This window comes from Juglans microcarpa x Juglans regia, chromosome 2D, assembly GCF_004785595.1.
Source record: "Juglans microcarpa x Juglans regia isolate MS1-56 chromosome 2D, Jm3101_v1.0, whole genome shotgun sequence".
NCBI lineage: Eukaryota > Viridiplantae > Streptophyta > Magnoliopsida > Fagales > Juglandaceae > Juglans > Juglans microcarpa x Juglans regia.
The window spans coordinates 6,883,765-6,902,137 of record NC_054596.1 but is presented as its reverse complement, the minus strand read 5'-3'; the positions used below and the strand labels follow the sequence as shown (position 1 = coordinate 6,902,137).

The window sequence follows — 18,373 nt, the reverse complement described above, 5'->3', positions numbered from 1 at the left end:
ATGATCCATTTGATTTAACTAGGGATAGATTATATTCATTTAGAATAAAATGTAGATGATTTTTTAAAAATAAAAAAATAATATTTTAATCACTCAATGTGGTATGAAATAGTGAATAAATTATTATACACGTTGTAAAAAATATCAAATCCTATAGTTTATTTTTATAATAAATAAATTCCTATAGTTTATTTCCTGAGGTACCCTTTCACCATTGGCAATTGCCATTAGCTCATTATTATTTATTATTATTCATAAATTTTAATTTAGAAATTTTATTATTATTAATAAATTATTTTAATTTATCTTATATTATTTCATCTTTAAATTCAAACGAAATTAAATTAATAAACATATATGTATATATATGATGCACATATTTAATATAGGGGTTTGAATTTTGGGCATTATCACTGGCAGTTAATCTGTCAGAATCAGAGAGTGTGGTATAGTTGCAAACCAAAATTACGAATCTACAGTTTATCTCAGTTCCTTGAATCCTCGGCCGTCTGTCTTCGCCGGCTAGAAAACCTAATTTCTCTACACAATGCAGAGCTCATAGACCTCGCTGGAACCCTAGGTCTTCTCTTTTCCCACCAAGAAATGCAGAGCTCTTCGAGTTCGGCGGCCCAACCGGAGGCCATTCTTGAGTGGCTCCACAAGGAAATGGGGTACAGACCCTTGGGTCCGTACAGCGCCTCGAGTGGCAAGTCACAGTTGCCCTCGATCGAATCTCTCCGCAAGATTTCCCGTGGGAACATGATCCCTGTCTGGAATTTCTTGATAACCCGCGTGAAGTCGGATAAGACGGTAGAGAACATCCGGAGGAACATTACGGTTCACGGTGGCGGCAATAGCAGTGCTAGCGACAGTGGCGGTGGCGGTGGCAAAGAGGAAGGCAGGAGTAGAGGGAGGAGGAAGGAGAAGGTGGCCGTAGAAGAAGGATTGGGTGTGGCGGAGACGAGGGAGGCGGCGTTGCAAGAGAGGGAATCGTCGGCGAAGGAGGTGGAGAGGTTGAGGAATATTTTGAGGAGGCAGAGGAGGGATTTGAGGGCCAAAATGCTTGAGGTCTCGAGGGAGGAGGCCGAGCGGAAGAGGATGCTTGACGAGCGTGCCAATTACAGGTTCGGTCACTCGGAAAACCGATGGCAGTGTTCAGTTCTCTATCTTTTGTTTACTTTTTGTGATCTACACTATGTTTTAGTTTGCGAGAATTTAGCAGGATGTGGTGTTTTAATGTGGATTAGTGCTAAGGAAATTGTGACATTTGATGTATATTTGTCCCTCTGAAAAGGAGTTATTTGAATTGCAAAGTTAACTTTAATACTGAGATTTCTTATATTTTGAAGACGAAAATTTAGTTGGCAGGAGCTGTGTCGTTTGTTGAGGTGGATGAATTACTACACAGTGAATCGAGTAGGCCTTTTCTTGAGGAGTGAATTAATGATATAACTGCGATTTTTTCCATTGTATAATCATAATTTGTTAATTAAACTCGATCCAACAAACTGCAACCATGGGGATCGTCTTCATGACCTTTTACACCTACTCTATGAGTAATCGATTTTCAATAATTAAACATCAAAGTGTTGTTTTTGGTAAATTGATTCCGGAACACTCACATTATATCACGATAGCAAATTTAGTGGCTGCTTTTTAGACTAGTCATCATCTTTTTACTAATCCATCTATATATTATTCAAAAACTTGATTCTAGATGCTTAGCAAAGAATAAGTTGCATGGTTGCATTCTCGAGAATAAATCTGATTGTTATGGTTATAAATATATATGTTTGACTTGTGTGGACCGCATTTATCTATGCAACTTATGGCCTTCTATCGTGAATGAATTTGCTTGACGAATGGTTTTTTAACAAGACTGATGTATTCTAATTATCAGTGTAAACATAGCTCATATTTTCTCACACATAATTCAGGCACAAGGAAGTGATGTTGAATGCTTATGAGCAACAATGTGATGAAGCAGCAAAAATATTTGCAGAGTATCACAAACGTCTTCATTACTATGTCAATCAAGCAAGGGATGCCCAAAGGTTAAATGTTGACTCTTCAGATGAAGTATTTAACAGCTTTAGTGCAAACAGTGAGAAGGAAGCTGTTTATTCAACTGTTAAGGGCAATAAATCGGCAGATGACATGATTCTTATTGAAACCAATCGGGAAAGAAGCATTCGAAAGGCGTGTGAATCTCTTGCAGCTCACATGATTGAAAAAATACGCAATTCTTTTCCTGCTTATGAAGGGAGTGGTATCCATTTGAATCCTCAATTGGAAGCAGCCAAGCTAGGCTTTGATTTTGATGGTGAAATACCTGATGAGGTTAGAACTGTTATTGCAAGTTGCTTGAAGAGTCCTCCTCAGTTGCTTCAGGCAATCACTGCATACACTTTACGGCTTAAAACTCTGATTTCTAGAGAAATTGAGAAAATTGATGTTAGAGCTGATGCAGAAACCTTAAGGTATTATTATGCAGTCTTGTTTTGTATCCATGCTCATATGACCTATCGAAAAATATTATTTGTGCTCAAATGAATCTCCCAACACTTCGTTCTACTTTCTCAAGGTTTGACTATGGCTATTCAGTGTAGGATTCTGTGAGAAAATAATCGTACAAGGTCTTCGTGAATGGTTATTTATGGTGTTTGAGAAATAAGTATATTAGTTGGCTCACTCCTCAGGAAACCTTGTTTAAGAAAAGTAACTTGAGCGTTTCAATTTTTAATGGTTGACCTAACTTGGTTGCATTGGGGTTTTTATGTTTCATTACAAGCTACCACATTTACAACAATTCTTGGTGAGGTTTTTGAGAGCTAGAATGCACTATAAAAATGAAATTTTAATTTATACCTTCAATAAAATTATCATTAACCGTTCAAAAAGGACGAAATTTTAGTTGGATTCCAAAGGATCGTGATACTTGAATTAAAATTGCCCCTGTTATTGCTTTATTATTCCTTTTCGTATACCACTCTGGGTTGCATAGTTATGCTATTAGATGGAAGTTGTGCTACTGGAAAGAGGTGAAGGATTTGTTTATTGATTTTTTTTGTATAAGTAAAAAAATATTATATATCAAAAGAGAAACCAAGTACACAAAATGTATACAAGAAAACATCTTGCCCAAAATAACCCAAAAAGCCCCTAATGACCCAAAAGGCCCGTGAAATAAACAACCCAAAATACACCAGACAGGTCCCCAACCCTTAATTCTCGTGGACCTAAAACTCTACCCGAACACCCAACCCCAAATCCTTGATTCCCGTCTTTACAATGTCCTCCCTTTAGACTTCCCTCTAGTTGAGCTACCACCCTTAACGTCGTAGTTAATTGCCCAAGAAAGACGTTATAACTCCTTGCTTTTCTTGAAACTTTTGGTTTCAAGTGTGTAGCTTGCCTCAATCGTAGTGATTAGTTCATTGAATTGGTCTTCACATGAGGGCCCTTTACTAGATGTATAATTTTCTTTGGTAAATAGGTACGGAAAGTTAGACATAGGCTTTTAGTGTAGAGAGATGCATTAGCTTTATTTGTCTTAAGGCCTATCTTTTACCTCTAAGTTGTGATATTTTTTATTCATTACTCTTTTTAGTGGACGTGGGGTCTGTCTTGTAAACTTGTCAGTTTTAAAGTTCATTTGTTCTTGTAGTAGTCATTGTTTCCATGGATAACCTTAGAAAACGTGGGGTGGTTGCTCTAGGGATAACCTTAGAAAATGTGGTATGTGCATTGCTGATTGGTGTGTCATGTGCAAGAAGGATGGTGAATCTGTAAATCATCTATTTCTTCATTGTGAGGTGGCAAAGTCTTTATGGTATGAGGTTTTGAGTCGGACAAGTTTATATTGGGTGATGCCAAAGGAAGTTGTGGATCTTCTTGCATGTTAGAGAAGTTTTTTTTTTTTTTTTGATAAGTAAAATAAGACTTTATTAAATCACCAAAGTAACACGATACAAAGAAAATGCCCTGTTTATGTAGGCATGTTAGAAACTAGGAATTCATGAAGGTCCATGCCATTTAAGTCTACAGCAATGGCCCAAGTACAAAGAGTTCTAAAAAATAACAATATTAGCTACTCCACAGATCTCTCTTTGTCTTCAAAAGTCCTCTCATTTCGTTCCTGCCATAGACACCACATAATACAGATAGGGATCATCTTCCACACTGCTTTAATCTGTCTCACCCCACGGATAGAATTCCAGCAAGCCAATACATCCAAAACTGTTTCCGGCATCACCCACGCCATATCCATCCTTTTAAACACCGCTTCCCAAATAGCCTTAGCTATCTCGCAGTGTAAAAGTAAATGATTTACCGACTCACCCCCGCTTTTACACATACAACACCAATCTGCAATAATTATCCTCCTCTTTCTTAGATTATCCGTAGTGAGGATCTTACCCAAAGACGCTGTCTACACAAAGAAAGAGGCTTTGGGAGGAGCCTTATGACGCCAAAGCTTTCTCCAAGGAAACTGTATCTCTGGCTCTTGTGTGAGAACCTTATAGAAAGAGCGAGCTGAGAATACCCCTTTCCCTGCAGGATGCCACCACAACTCATCTTCCTGCTGAATGTTCGGTCGAACAGAATATAAGAGGCTATAAAATTCTACAAAACTTTCCATCTCCCAATCCTGTGCCGCCCAGTTGAAATTGATGTTCCAGTGAATGTTTCTACCTGAGACTGAGACTTCCATAACCTCCGCCACTGTGGCATCTTTGTTACTTGCAATCAAGAAAAGAGACGGAAACAGATCTAGTAAAACACTGGTACTACACCATGCATCTTTCCAAAATATGATCTTGACACTTGTCCCCAAGTGCAATCTAGTGTATCGCTGGAAAACCTCCCATCCTCTTCTAATGTATTTCCATAACCCCTTACCCGCTGTTCCTCTAACTTCTCTGGTACACCACCCCTCCCCTAGATCAACATATTTGCTTTCAATCACAGTCTTCCATAAGGCCTCTGGTTCCTTGGTATATCTCCACAACCATTTGTCTAGTAAAGCCGGATTAAAAACTCTCAAATTTCTGACATCCAAACCGCCATTGGAGATAGGCCGACATACCATCTCCCACTTAACTAAGTGGAATTTAAACTCATCTCCCAAGCCCCCCCACAAAAAGTCTCTCTGTAACTTCTCAAGTCTACCCGCCACACTTGCCGGTACAGGGAATAAGGATAAAAAGTAGGTGGGAAGGTTGGAAAGTGTACTTTTGATTAAAGTAGTCCGACCCCTTTCGACAAATACATTCTCTTCCACCCTGCTAATCTCCTCTCTACTTTTTCAATCACTGTATCCCATATCATACGAGACTTCGGTGCTATACCCACGGCAATCCCAAGTAAGTCATAGGTAAAGACGCAATTTTACACCCCAGAATGCCCGTCAAATCCCTTATATCTTGAACTGTTAGAGAAGTTTTAAGGGAAGGAAATGTGTAACTGCCAGATGGAATATGATTCCTTTGTATTTAATGTGGTTTATTTGGTTGGAAAGGAATGAGAGATGTTTTGAAGACAAAGCATTCTCTCAGAGAACTTCGGGATTTTTTCTTTTCTACTTTGTCTTTGTGGGCTAGAATTTTTGTAAGGGATGATGATAATGTACTGAATCTGTTTTAGTCTTTTTCCTGCTTCTAGAGTGTAGTAGGTATTTCCTTTGTATACTTCCTATTTACTTGGGCTGTGCCTATTCTTGGTAATAAAATCTCTTATTAATTTTATAAAAAAAAAGGTAGTCACTGTTTCCAATAAGTTTATACTACTGCTGAAAACGGTGGTAATAAAAAAACTTGCTTTTGTGAGCCTGGTTGAATCTTACCCCAAAAATAAATATTTATCCATAACATTCTATTCAAGGTCAAACTTGGTTTTAGTCTCTTATCTATTTTCATCATTCGTGGGGTAGTTTCATCGGTTTTGTCTTTCTTTATCAATGTGGAAACACCTTTTAATGGGCCACTATTTTTTTATTCTTAATAGGTACAAGTACGAGAACAATACAGTTATGGATGTTTCTTCTCCTGATGTGAACTCAGCATTACACTATCAGCTGTATGGTAATGGAAAGATCGGAGGAGATATACCTTCTAGAGGAACTCAAAATCAACTTCTTGAAAGACAGGTTATCTGTTTATTTTACATTTTAATTTTACTTGGTGGCTTCTGCATTTGATCTGTAAATTATGTTTTTCTCTCTTTGGACCTTGACTCATGTTTTCATTTTCTACCTGCAACCTGCTTTTATAAGAAGTTATATTTCCTTTTCTTCAATAAAATCTTATTTACCAATAAAATAAAATAAAATAAAACAGAAGTTATATTTCCTTTTCTAATCATGTTCATTCCTCACTTTCCCACTTTTCTCATAGTGAGTTGAACGTGTTTTCAATAATAATCCTTATTCTTTATTTGTTTTACTTTTTTTTTTTTTTTTATAACTAAATAAGTAGCTTTATTGAATAGAATGAAACTAGGCAAAGCCCAAGTACACATGAAGTATACAAAGTGAGACACCTAATTACAATCTAGTGAGTTGAAAAGAAGATAGAAACTCATGGACATTCTCACCCTTCAATACAATAGCAGAAAACCACTGTAAAAGAGAGAATACAAAAAAATTCCAGATTTCCCCCATTGTACGCTCCTTGTTACTAAAACACCTATCATTCCTTTCTGACCATAAACACCACATTAAGCACAAAGGTATCATACGCCATGCTGCTGCCAATTGTGCACTGATATGCCTCCTGTTCCAGCACGCTAGTAATTCCGACACACTCTTAGGCGTTACCCAACTCAGTCCTGCTCTATCAAGGATACCATCCCATAATTCCCTCGCCACCTCACAATATAAAAGTAAATAATCTATCGATTCTCCATTCCTTTTGCACATGTAGCACCACTCCATGACCACCATACCCCGCTTTCTTAAATTATCAACTGTCAAAATCTTTCCTAGTGCAGCTGTCCAAATAAAAAACGCAACTTTAGACGGAGCTTGTGCCTTCCAAATACTCTTCCACGGGAAAAAGGTGGGTTGTTGTACTGTCAAAATCTTGTAAAAAGATTGAACAGTAAACTGACTTCTCTCCGTGTGAATCCACAATATACAGTCACCCCCATTTCCTCCTACCTTTGCTGAGTACAAGTGTCTAAAAAAGGCTGCCATCTCATCAAGTTCCCAGTCCTGAGCATTTCTAGTAAAAGTGACATTCCAAGTTACCGTCCCATTGGCACAACACAGCAAATCTGAGACTGCCGCTTGCTGATTTCCAGCCATGTTAAAAGCTACTGGAAAAACAATGGAAAGAGGCCTCTCCCCACTCCAAGCATTGAACCAAAAGCGGAGTCTTGCTCCATCCCCCACTCCAAACCTAATATTTTTTTCAAAGGTGTTCCACCCTTTTCTAATAAATTTCCATAAGCTTACTCCATATGACCCCCTACCCTCCTTGGAACACCATCCACCCTTTATTTGTTTTACTTATTAAAAAAATATTTGATTCAATGTATCAAGCATAAATTTCCTTGTTTTCCTTCATACCTAATGAAAGCCCTCATTCGTGTCCTAGAAAATGGGATTTCAGGTCCAGACTCTTACCTTTTCTAAAAGACTGCTTTGATTAAATTTGCTTGCTCTACTTTTTGCTAGTTTTATTTTCTGATTTCTGCTAAGTTGATGTCTTTGGGAAGTTATTTAATTCATGCTGGTATGTTTTCTTGTTCTTAGAAAGCTCATGTTCAACAATTTTTGGCTACTGAAGATGCACTGAATAAAGCTGCTGAAGCAAGTGACTTAATTCAAAAACTTGTAAAACGTCTGCATGGAAGTAGTGATGTAGTTTCTTCACATTCACTTGGTGTTGGAGGTGCCACACAGAATATGAGCAGTCTTAGGCAATTTGAGGTAAGTCCGTAGATCTTACGGGTTTTAGTTTCCTTTTAATGGATGGATAATTGCCATGGTTAGATGTCATTAACTTTTTTTAATAAGGAAAATAACATTTTATTGAAAGTAGTAACTAGGCATAGCCCAAGTACACATGAGGTATACAAACAGCATACACCTAGTTACAAAATAAGGAGTTAGAGGTCATTTGCTTGTGTCTTTGTTCTTCCTCATTGCTTGTTAAAAATAATTTGTTTTACTCAAATCCATGAAGCTTTGTCCCAAGTGACTTTGTGTTTGCTACATTCTATCCTATCTAAAACATGCTCTCTTAACTCTATAATCACTTGTAACATAAATACCACCAAGACCAATGCCCTTTCCCCATAATCACTTATAAAACTCAGTTTCATCTGGTAAGTAGCCACACCCACGATTACCTTCATCTAGTAAGTCCCAAAATGGTTACTTGCTAGATGAAACTGGGTTTTATAAGTGACTGCATAGGAATTTCAAAGAAACTTACCCACTCTAGAGTCATTTATTTTTCGTGTGTGGGATTGGAGTGTTACAAACTATCCTTTTTAAATTCCTGATATCCTTGTTAGGGCCATGTTATATGGTGGGTTAGGATACTTTAAAAAAAGGTATCCCTGTTTCTGTTGTCCTCTCTCTTTTTTTTTTGGATAAGTAATAAGTAGATTTTATTCATACGAATGAAATAGGCATAGCCCGCGTACACAGGAAGTATACAGAAGAACACCTAAATACATTCTAGTTTAAGGAAAGAAAGTTATGGACATTGTTTCCATCAAGTACAATGGCTGAAAATCAAAGCATTAAAGTGCGCATAAAAAAACCGCCATTGTGTGCTCCCTATCTTCAAAGCATCTCTCATTCCTCTCTGACCATGAGCACCACATAATACACAAGGGGATCATCTTCCACACTGCCGCCCCTTTAGGACAGCCTTGAATCTCCTTCCAACAAGCCAATAAATCCACCACCCTCGAAGGCATTACCCAAGCAATAACCATTCTTCTAAAGATCTCATTCCATAGCCCCCTTGTGACCCCACAATGCAATAGTAAGTGATCTACAGATTCTCCATTCTTTTTGCACAAATAGCACCAATCCATCACGATAATTCTCCTCTTGCTCATATTGTCTGTAGTCAAGATCTTCCCAAGAGCAGCAGTCCAAACAAAGAAAGCTACTTTAGTAGGCACCCGGGACCTCCAAATCCCCTTCCATGCCAACTGTTGTCCTCTCTTTCTTAAAAACATTTCTGGTTTTTTTCCCTTAAAAAATAATGATACAACCTAGAACACATGCACCAGTTGGCTTCTTGTATTGGCTCTTTGTTGCCTTGAGGTGCATTTCCAAACACTTGGATCTTGTCTTAAGTTTGTGTTTATGAAACTTTCAGCGCCTTGGTTAATACAGTGACTTGAAGTTCCATTTACTGTGTTCCAATAATCTAATTGAATGACACATGATTTCCAATCTAAAAACATCGTAAGCTTGCATAATAGTTGTCATTTGTGCTGTAACTTCAGAAAGTATGTGACACATGGGGTAAGAGTTTGACAAACATACCATTCTCTCTCCCCTTCTCTTAAAGGATGTTTTAAGTGCTGGACATTTTTTTTTTTCTTTTTGCATCACAAATGGAGGGAAGTTCAAGGAGGGAGAAATAATTTTCTGGATTTATTGAGGAGCTTTGTTTGAGCTTGTTTACATTCCTATTCTTTTTTAAACTTTTAAAAAAAAATAAAAATTGCGGGTGCAGTTTGAAGTTTGGGCAAAGGAACGAGAAGCTGCTGGGTTGAGGGCGAGCTTGAATACACTAATGGCTGAAGTACAGCGCTTGAATACATTATGTGCAGAGAGGAAAGAAGCTGAAGATTCTTTGAAAAAGAAATGGAAGAAGATTGAAGAGTTTGATGCTCGTAGATCCGAACTTGAAACCATATATACTGCTCTTCTGAAGGCTAACATGGTAAGATATCTCAACTTCAAATTTCTTGTAAAATGCTAATTAATGCTGTGCATGGAGGCATTTTTTGGGCATTTTTCTTATGAAAATTGGAGGCCTTAATTTAATTTTTAAAGAGCATTTAAGAAGGCAAGTTTGTGACTTTTCTAATGGGGTCGTCAAAGAAGATGTACGCTGTCAATAGAACTGCTATTTTAAGCTCAAGTCTTATGATTAAATGTAATTCGATGTAATGCCACATTTTTCCCATAATTAGTGTAAATAGCCAATAGCTGCATCTTTGGTGATGGAATTTAAGGCAGGAAGGGATAAAAAAATTGCAAGATTTTCAAGAAATTATAATCCAAAATGATTAGATGCAACCCAAGTACCAAGTATATCAATGGCTTTGGAAGTCTTATTCCCAGAAAGGTAGCTCTCAGTTGGAGCTTATCACATAGTTCTATGTGGCATTGTATTTCGTAAGCATGATAGAGGGTAACATCGATAAGATGAACTGGAGCCCCTCCAAGAAAGGTAGATTCACTGCCAGATCATTTTACCAAGTTCTAACGAGCCCTGGAATGACCATGTTCTCATGAAAGAGTATTTGGTAGATGAAAGCTCCTTCAAAAGCAGCTTTTTTTGTATGGACATCATTGGTCACCACAAATAATTTAAGGGCAGCCATCTGGAGAATGGGTCCTATTTGTATGTGTTGGTGTATTTGGCAAGAGAGAAATGATAAAAGCTTCGAAGATCGCGAGAGAACAATGGATGAGCTTAAAGTTCTCTTTTTTAAATCATTGTTCTTATGGGCGGGGGCCATTGTTTGTAATGGGCTAAAGGTCCATGATTTTCTCCTTTCGATTGTAAACTCTAACTAGGTTCTTCTCATGTATACTCCATGTGTACTTGGGTTTTGCTTATTTCTATGAATAAAACTTCTTGATTACCTATAAAAAGAAAAAAGTATCTTTGACAATACATTTATTTAGTGACTGATAAAAAAGAATACCTTTCTGTAGTGAAAGTTGAATATGGATTTACTTTGGCATTCAGGGTCTTTGTTTATTTAATTTAAGCTACAAAAGTAAATAAATTCTTTTCTTTCATAAGATTATTCTTAATGTGATCACATTAACCTTGAAGGATGCTGCCACATTTTGGAGTCAGCAGCCATTAGCTGCAAGGGAGTATGCATCAGGCACTATAATTCCAGCATGCTCAGTCATTGTGGACATTTCAAATAGTGCAAAAGATCTTATCGATAAAGAAGTTTCTGCTTTCTATCGAAGTCCAGATAATAGTCTCTACATGCTTCCATCAACCCCACAGGTCTGTGAACTCTAATAGAACATGTTATCCTGTGGTTTAGTTAACCATTTATCACCCTGTTCATATGAGTGGAGAAAGTGCTATTTGATCCTTTTTTTTTTTTTTTTTTTTTTTTTGTGGGTGGGTGGAGGTTGAGAATTGACTCTTCAAATCCGATGGAAGTAAAGGGGCTTATATTTTATTGAAGAATCAATTATTTGTCACGTGAGGTTAAGGATTACTAATATTTGTTCATTATTTTATCTTTCATTAAGCATTCATGTTAATCTATGATAATATAATTAGGATTAGTGTTTTGTAAAGAAAGATATATGCATCAAGAGGCGCTGCATATTAAGGAAGGATGGACGTGTCTTGTGCCATCTATGTTTCTAAATGCTGCCCTAGTGCTAGTGATTGCTAATGCCCCTTCATGTACACATCAAAGTTGCATTCTTTTCATACACATAAGCTGATGGTAATTGTAGAATCTTCCCCCAACCCCAAAGCTTAAGCTAGTTGATCTAGAGATCTAACTAGGACTGTAAATGAACTAGTTTGTTCGATAGTCCACTCGGTACTCGCCCGGTTAAACTTGAATCAAACTCGACTTGTGAAAAAAATGTTCGTCCGTGAAAGCAGATACCTGCTTGATTAGTATATGATACATAACCCACAAAACTCGACTCGACTCAGCTAAGGCTCGTTAAGGCCCATTCGTTTTTGCTCGAGTCAACTCGTTAGCTCGACTCGATTAAAGCTCATTCATATATTGATAACTATATCCTTACATCTATGTATATGTACATATATATATGTATTAGCTAATAATATAAACATAGCACTTTTATAATTAAATATATATTTAATTATATAATACATATATGTAACCTAATTACTTATGTCTATATATTGAATATACTTCATAGCTATATTTTATAATTTGTACAATAATTAGCTGATAAAATTTAATAATTTCATATACTAGTATGTGAGAACCATATATGAAATAGATATATGCTATCATATTATGTGTGTATGTATTAATAATTTCTGTAGGCATATAATATATTGTTATTATGGATAAATATCAACTAGTTAAATATTAATTATTTATAAATTTTTAAAATCTTATAATTCAATAGAGGTTCTACTTGTTAATTGTATAAATTCAATATTAGATTTTTTATTTTTTATTTATCTTATATTAATTATTAAATCTTATTCAAAAAATAAAAAAATAAACAATTCAGTTCGAGCTCAGTTCGACTCGAGCTCCTACTCGATCTCCTTTTTGGGACGAGCTCGAGCTCAAGTTGGGAATTTAGCTTACCAAGTTGAGCTCAAACAAAGAATAAATAAAAATTACGAGCTCAAGCTCGAGTATTTTGAATCGAGCCGAGCTCGGCAAGCCGAAGACTGGCTTGGCTCGGCTTGATTACAGCCCTAGATCCAACTGGTTTATTATTCCATCACCAAGCTTACACCAATCCTATGTGGGCCTCATTCTGTGCTGGCCCAACAGAAATGAAAAAGATACAAAGTGGACCAAATATATATATATATATATATTAAGAGAAATATAATTTTATTGATGAAAAGCCCTCGCTTATGGCGGCGGAAAACCGTGTTGAAACATCATACTCCTTTGACCAGGACAAGGTGTTAAGTAAGACTATAATCTATCTATGGATCTCTTCCACATGATATCATGGAACTTGATGATGATGCGGAACAACTCAAATGTTTAAGCTAGTGGATAAAGATGCCCAACCAGTGTGTAATCCTAAAACCAAGTACACACCTTAATGTTTGTGGGACTCATCAACAACAATAATTTATTACTGTAACTCCTGGACCTGCTAAATACTTTTATTAAAGAGTTTTAATTTGGGGCCTCATTTTAAATTGAGTGGCACAAGAAGATTGGAATGATACTAGGAAACTTACCATGTCCCCTGCAGCAAATTGCCTCTTTCTTGTGGAGGTCTCTAAACCCTTCATTCAATGGGAAGTTGTACATGGTTTGAATACCATATGCACAATTCTGTCAGCTGTTTCATTTGTTATCACTCAAGTCCGATGTTTTTTTTTTAAACGGTAACAATCAAGTCTGATGTTGATAATGATGTCACGGCCTAATGTGAATGGATATACTGATGACTAATCAAATAGATCTTCCCTTAGACATAATGGTCTGGGATAGTGCAACTTTCTAGTGTGCTTGCCATGCTTTTGCAACTTCATACCTTTTGGATTCTAATTTTCTTTATGCTTTAGAGGTAATGAAAAGTTTCCTTTGCAACAGCTGGCATCTGTAAACTGTTGGACTTACTTTTTCAGTAATTGTGCATCAGGCACTCTTGGAATCCATGGGTGCTAATGGATCCACTGGACCTGAAGCAGTTGCTGCTGCAGAAAAGAATGCTGCTATATTGACTGCAAAAGCTGGTGCTAGGGATCTATCTGCAATTCCATCGATATGCCGGGTTTCTGCTGCACTTCAATATCCTGCTGGTGAGTTTTTGGCCATCAACATATAATGCTAGAGTCATGGTTTACATAATAGGACCAGTCACCTCCTTGGGCAATTCGATTCCTGATTATTTCTCTCTTGAAAACAGAGGGAAAAATAAAAAGGAAAGAGATTTCCTTTCAATAATTAGAGAATGGCTTGGTAAATGAGTTCCTGTTAATTTAAACTCATATTTTTTCAGGAGGATTAAACCAATTTCATTTGCTTGGGGACTAACATTGACCAAAAATCCTTTTCAAGACTTACTTATCAAAAAAAAAAAACATTGACCAAAATTTCATTTGGACCTGTTCTTCTCTTATCTTTGCTCAATTTTTGGTTCTACCTTTGCTGACTTTGGACGATGTTTTCCCCTATAATTTTACTAAGAACCCAAACTTACAAGCAAATTAAAAACCAATCTCAACAGAATTGAAACCTCACTTGTTTTTTCATAAAAATAAAGGGTACGGGACCTGCTATGTCTTATAGTTATATAACTGTCATCTGATTTAGATTATTTGTATGGTGTGGGATGCCCACCCGATTGGTTTATGTCCATTCCTTACTGATTCATGTTTTAATCATGGACTATAACTTTTGGTCTATAATTAGGCTTGGAGGGCTCAGATGCTAGTTTAGCATCAGTATTGGAGTCCCTTGAATTCTGTTTGAAACTCCGCGGTTCCGAGGCTAGTGTGCTGGAGGACTTGGCAAAGGCAATAAATTTGGTTCATATACGTCAAGAACTTGTTGAAAGTGGTCATGCTTTGCTGAACCATTCTTACCGTGCTCAACAAGAATATGAAAGGTGATGAATGTGTTTTCTTGCATTGAAGTCAGTCACTTTGAATCTCGTTTGAACCACCAATGACCAGTCAAGATCTTTTACTGATCTGGTTTGTATTATTTGTTTTGGCTGTTACAACTTATTGCTGAGATGTATATCTTTTAGAAGATGCATTTAGGGTCTATTTATTCCACATTCTTTGCCTTTCGTTTACCTTTTACATGTACCTGGCATATATGGCCTGCCATCACTGAAATCATTCTACATGATCAAGCCATTCCACTTGGGAAAGATCGCATATGCATTGTATTATCTGTGACTCTCTCTCCCTCTCTCCCTCTCTCTCTTACACACACACACACCATGTAAACTAACAGGTTGATTGAGTCTCATATTTATTTATATTTTCTAATCTTGTGAACTAGATCATTTGTTTAAGAACTATCGATTTCATCATGCAGGACAACAAGTTACTGTTTGAACTTGGCTGCTGAACAAGAAAAATCTGTCATGGAGAAATGGTTGCCTGAGCTTAAGACGGCAGTTTTAAATGCTCAAAAGTCCTTTGAAGATTGTAAATACGTGAGGGGGTTGGTGAGTAAACTACCATGACTAGAGTTAAATTGTCTCTACTAAACCCTTCTTGTATGTTTTGTGTGGTGAATACCCCCCTTTTTCTCTCTCCCATTCTTATTAGTTGAGAAACAGAGGTCATGCCACGTGTTCATGTGTCTGCATGGGGTCTACTTTGGATCTGATGCATGCCAATCCTGTTGTCTGTAGAATTTAGATGACATACAAATGCCTATGGCAAGCAAAAGTGAATGATTAATTCGAAGTAGGATACTTTCGAAATTCACTCATTAGCATTCCTGTTTATCCTTAAAAATCAATGAGATACTGTTTTCATCATATCTTCCTAAAGTCCAACATTCCCAAGTCTAATTTCCAGTTCATCATTTTAGCTCAATTGATAGAGCTTGACACGTATGCCTAGGCAATAGCTTTGTTATTTATTTGCAAGTGATATGCAAGACTAGTATTCCAAGTCAATTGTTCTTGGGCCAAGTGGCATCTCCATCCTCTATAGACAAGGGTTGGAGGGTAACATCACAGGATCAATGGTAACATCACGGGATCAATCTCATTGTGTGTATCATTAACCATAGGTATCTTCTTGGTACCAACATCTACCATGTTCATATGATTACTTGATTTCTTCCAAATTTGTGTCATCGTTTTGTTTTGTGTTTTTTTAGTACTTAGATCTTTGTACTCTGACATGACACTGCAGCTTGATGAGTGGTGGGAGCAGCCAGCATCAACTGTTGTTGACTGGGTTACAGTTGATGGCCAAAATGTTGCTGCTTGGCATAATCATGTGAAGCAGCAGCTTCTTGCGTTCTATGATAAGGAGCTCTTGTGAATGAAATACTTCAGGATGCAATGTTGCAAGACACTAGTCGATATTATCTCTCTTTGTGCCTATAATTTTTCCCACTTTCACGTCAACATGGAATACCATGTGAACTGCGGCCCCTGGAAGCATGGTGCTGCGCTGGGCACACTTAGCGGATGCACGTGGAAGCATCCGTTTCTGAACATCTTTCCTGGTGTGGTTTGTTTTGGGGTGAGATGGCAGTTGGGGCTTTTGTATTTATTTGTAGTTTGACGCACAGCTAGACCTATCTTTAATCGTTTCTCGCATTAAACTTTGTACAGGATGATTCTTCCTCCACGGGAAGATGTTTTGTATCATTAGGCTATTCGTAGTTCTTGGGTTTTGGGATTATTCTCCCCGTTTGGGAGTGTACATGTATGCTTCTTACATTTACTCATTTCTGGACCAGAGTTAAATCCAAGATTTGTCGTCTCCTTTCTGACTTGTGAACAATAAATGCGTCTTTTCTTTAAGGAAAATGTGTGATTCCAACGTGGTTTGGATGGAGCACACAACAGGCTGTACGCTAACACAGACCAAGATGACAGATTGGCATGCTCCATGCATCTATGGTGTGCATGGACCAATCCATTGTATATCTTTCTTCACATTCTCTTCAACTATTGGAAACTATCTGCTTATATATGTCTCTAGCTTTGATAGCTGATCCTCGGGAGTTATTCTAGCCAGTAGCATTCATGTATCTCCTTCATCAGTTCAGCCATAATAATAATCCTTTGTCGATTCCAATTGAATGATTGGTTAGTTGTAAGGCTATTAATTCCAGTATGTATCCATAAAAGATAAGTGGATAAAAAAGCAATATAATGCATCCAGTAGAGTAGATGATCGTTTGTTTTTGCAAATCAAATTAGTTGAGATTAAAGTTAAAAGTTAAATAAAATATTATTAAAATATATTTTTTTAATATTATTTTTATTTTGAGATCTAAAAAAATTGAATTGTTTATTTTATTTTGTGTGAGAATTTAAAAATGTTATAATGATGATATGAGATGGATTGAAAGTCGAGGTGAGGCTAATTTATGAGGACAAAATGCATGACTTTCTAAAGCATTAGCATTGGTCTATGCATATGCATATGCAATCACCTCTTTTGCATATTCATTTTGCCATTCAAGTAAAATTTTCACATTGGCTTATGCATATTTGAGACAAAATAATAATAAAATATTATTATTTTTTTATTATTAATTTTTTGTTAAAATCAATTTTTTTTATATATTTTGCAATTAGCATCCACTACATACATTCAATATTAATAATACAAATGCAATAATAAAAAATATAATTTTTTTATATATTATATTAAAAATATAATAAAATGAAAAAATATATATATAATATATTATAATAATAAAATGAATGTGCAAGTGAATGTTTGTTGTGTTGTTGAATGAGAGAGAAAATGAAAGGATTGTGAGAAAGAGTGGGAGGAGAGAGAAATAATGATTAAAATATAATTTGTATGGTGAATAGTAATTATCCAAATTTAGATAAGCACTGATTATAGGTAGCTAAATATTTGGATATGTATAAGTCAATGTAAAAAATTTTAGGATCATATTATACAAATATAACTTTACATATACATATGCATAGATCAATACTAATACTCAAAATTGCGATGCCTATCCACATTTTGTACGTTGCAAGTTGGGGAATATTATGTGCCAATCCTACTCTGTTAAACTCGCGTCATTCTCGATTTCGTACGCGACACCAATGGTTGGTGCTTATCAACAAACGTGGAAGATTGAATAGAGAGATTCCACAAAGAGACATGAAAGCCCACATTGCTGAATGTGTCTAAACTCGCCCGTGAAGAAGTGACCTGACCAATTGACAATCTTTTCGAAACCCGTGAGGAAAACCAAACGTCTCTTTCAGACTACGGACAGAACCATCCCGTTTGAGGTTTCCTTAGCATCTTCTTTCTTTCAACATGTTACATCACCATATCCTCTCCGACTCTTTCTCCTCCTTTCTTTGTTTTGAAAAAAAAAAGAGATTAACACTAGTCCTAGCTCAATGAGAAGCTTGGTCATACTTCTTTGAGAAATCTGGATCCTCAAGATCCTTCTCTTTCTCTTTAGATCTGAAGAAAAGACAATTTTTCCATCAAATTGTCCAAAAAAAAAAAAAAAGATGCAGGGGACAAGAATCATGCTTTCTAGGCTGATGAAGTTGTTAGTGGCACTACTTCAATTGTCTTGAATTTTATCTAGTGATTGATTCCCTGTTAGGTTATTCTAGTTCCAAAATATAGATCTCTCTGTTTAAAGATATTGCCAACCAGAACCAGCCTATGGAATGCTTGAATCAACCAACCTACCGGTATCAAAAGTGAAAAGTACTCAATTAATGTCTGGACAAAAGCAACGAGGTATTATCTCG

The 18,373-nt window shown here is 36.5% G+C and overlaps 1 protein-coding gene across 2 annotated transcripts; it reads left to right on the top strand.

The window, feature by feature from the left end:
- The first annotated feature begins 394 nt into the window (after nucleotides 1–394).
- On the top strand, nucleotides 395–16,936 carry LOC121248209 (AUGMIN subunit 5). 2 transcript variants are annotated; one of them, XM_041146600.1, is made up of 10 exons: nucleotides 396–1,124; nucleotides 1,938–2,480; nucleotides 6,007–6,148; nucleotides 7,757–7,933; nucleotides 9,708–9,917; nucleotides 11,046–11,231; nucleotides 13,568–13,727; nucleotides 14,341–14,536; nucleotides 14,977–15,109; nucleotides 15,810–16,400. In XM_041146600.1, exons 1-10 carry the CDS (start codon nucleotides 604–606, stop codon nucleotides 15,939–15,941), a joined length of 2,400 nt encoding a protein of 799 aa, XP_041002534.1. In that variant the 5' UTR covers nucleotides 396–603; the 3' UTR covers nucleotides 15,942–16,400. The 2 variants fall into 2 exon arrangements, with proteins under 2 accessions (XP_041002535.1, XP_041002534.1); XM_041146601.1 differs by lacking the exons at nucleotides 14,977–15,109; nucleotides 15,810–16,400 and adding an exon at nucleotides 16,916–16,936 and having other exon boundaries at nucleotides 395–1,124; nucleotides 14,341–14,562.
- The last annotated feature ends 1,437 nt before the right edge of the window (nucleotides 16,937–18,373 follow it).

Coding starts and splice junctions, on each gene's coding strand:
- LOC121248209 (XM_041146600.1), top strand. CDS start 604: ATGCAGAGCTCTTCGAGTTCGGCGGCCCAACCGGAGGCCATTCTTGAG. Junction 6,149..7,756: donor ATCAACTTCTTGAAAGACAG/GTTATCTGTTTA, acceptor TCTTGTTCTTAG/AAAGCTCATGTTCAACAATT. Junction 11,232..13,567: donor TGCTTCCATCAACCCCACAG/GTCTGTGAACTC, acceptor ATTGTGCATCAG/GCACTCTTGGAATCCATGGG.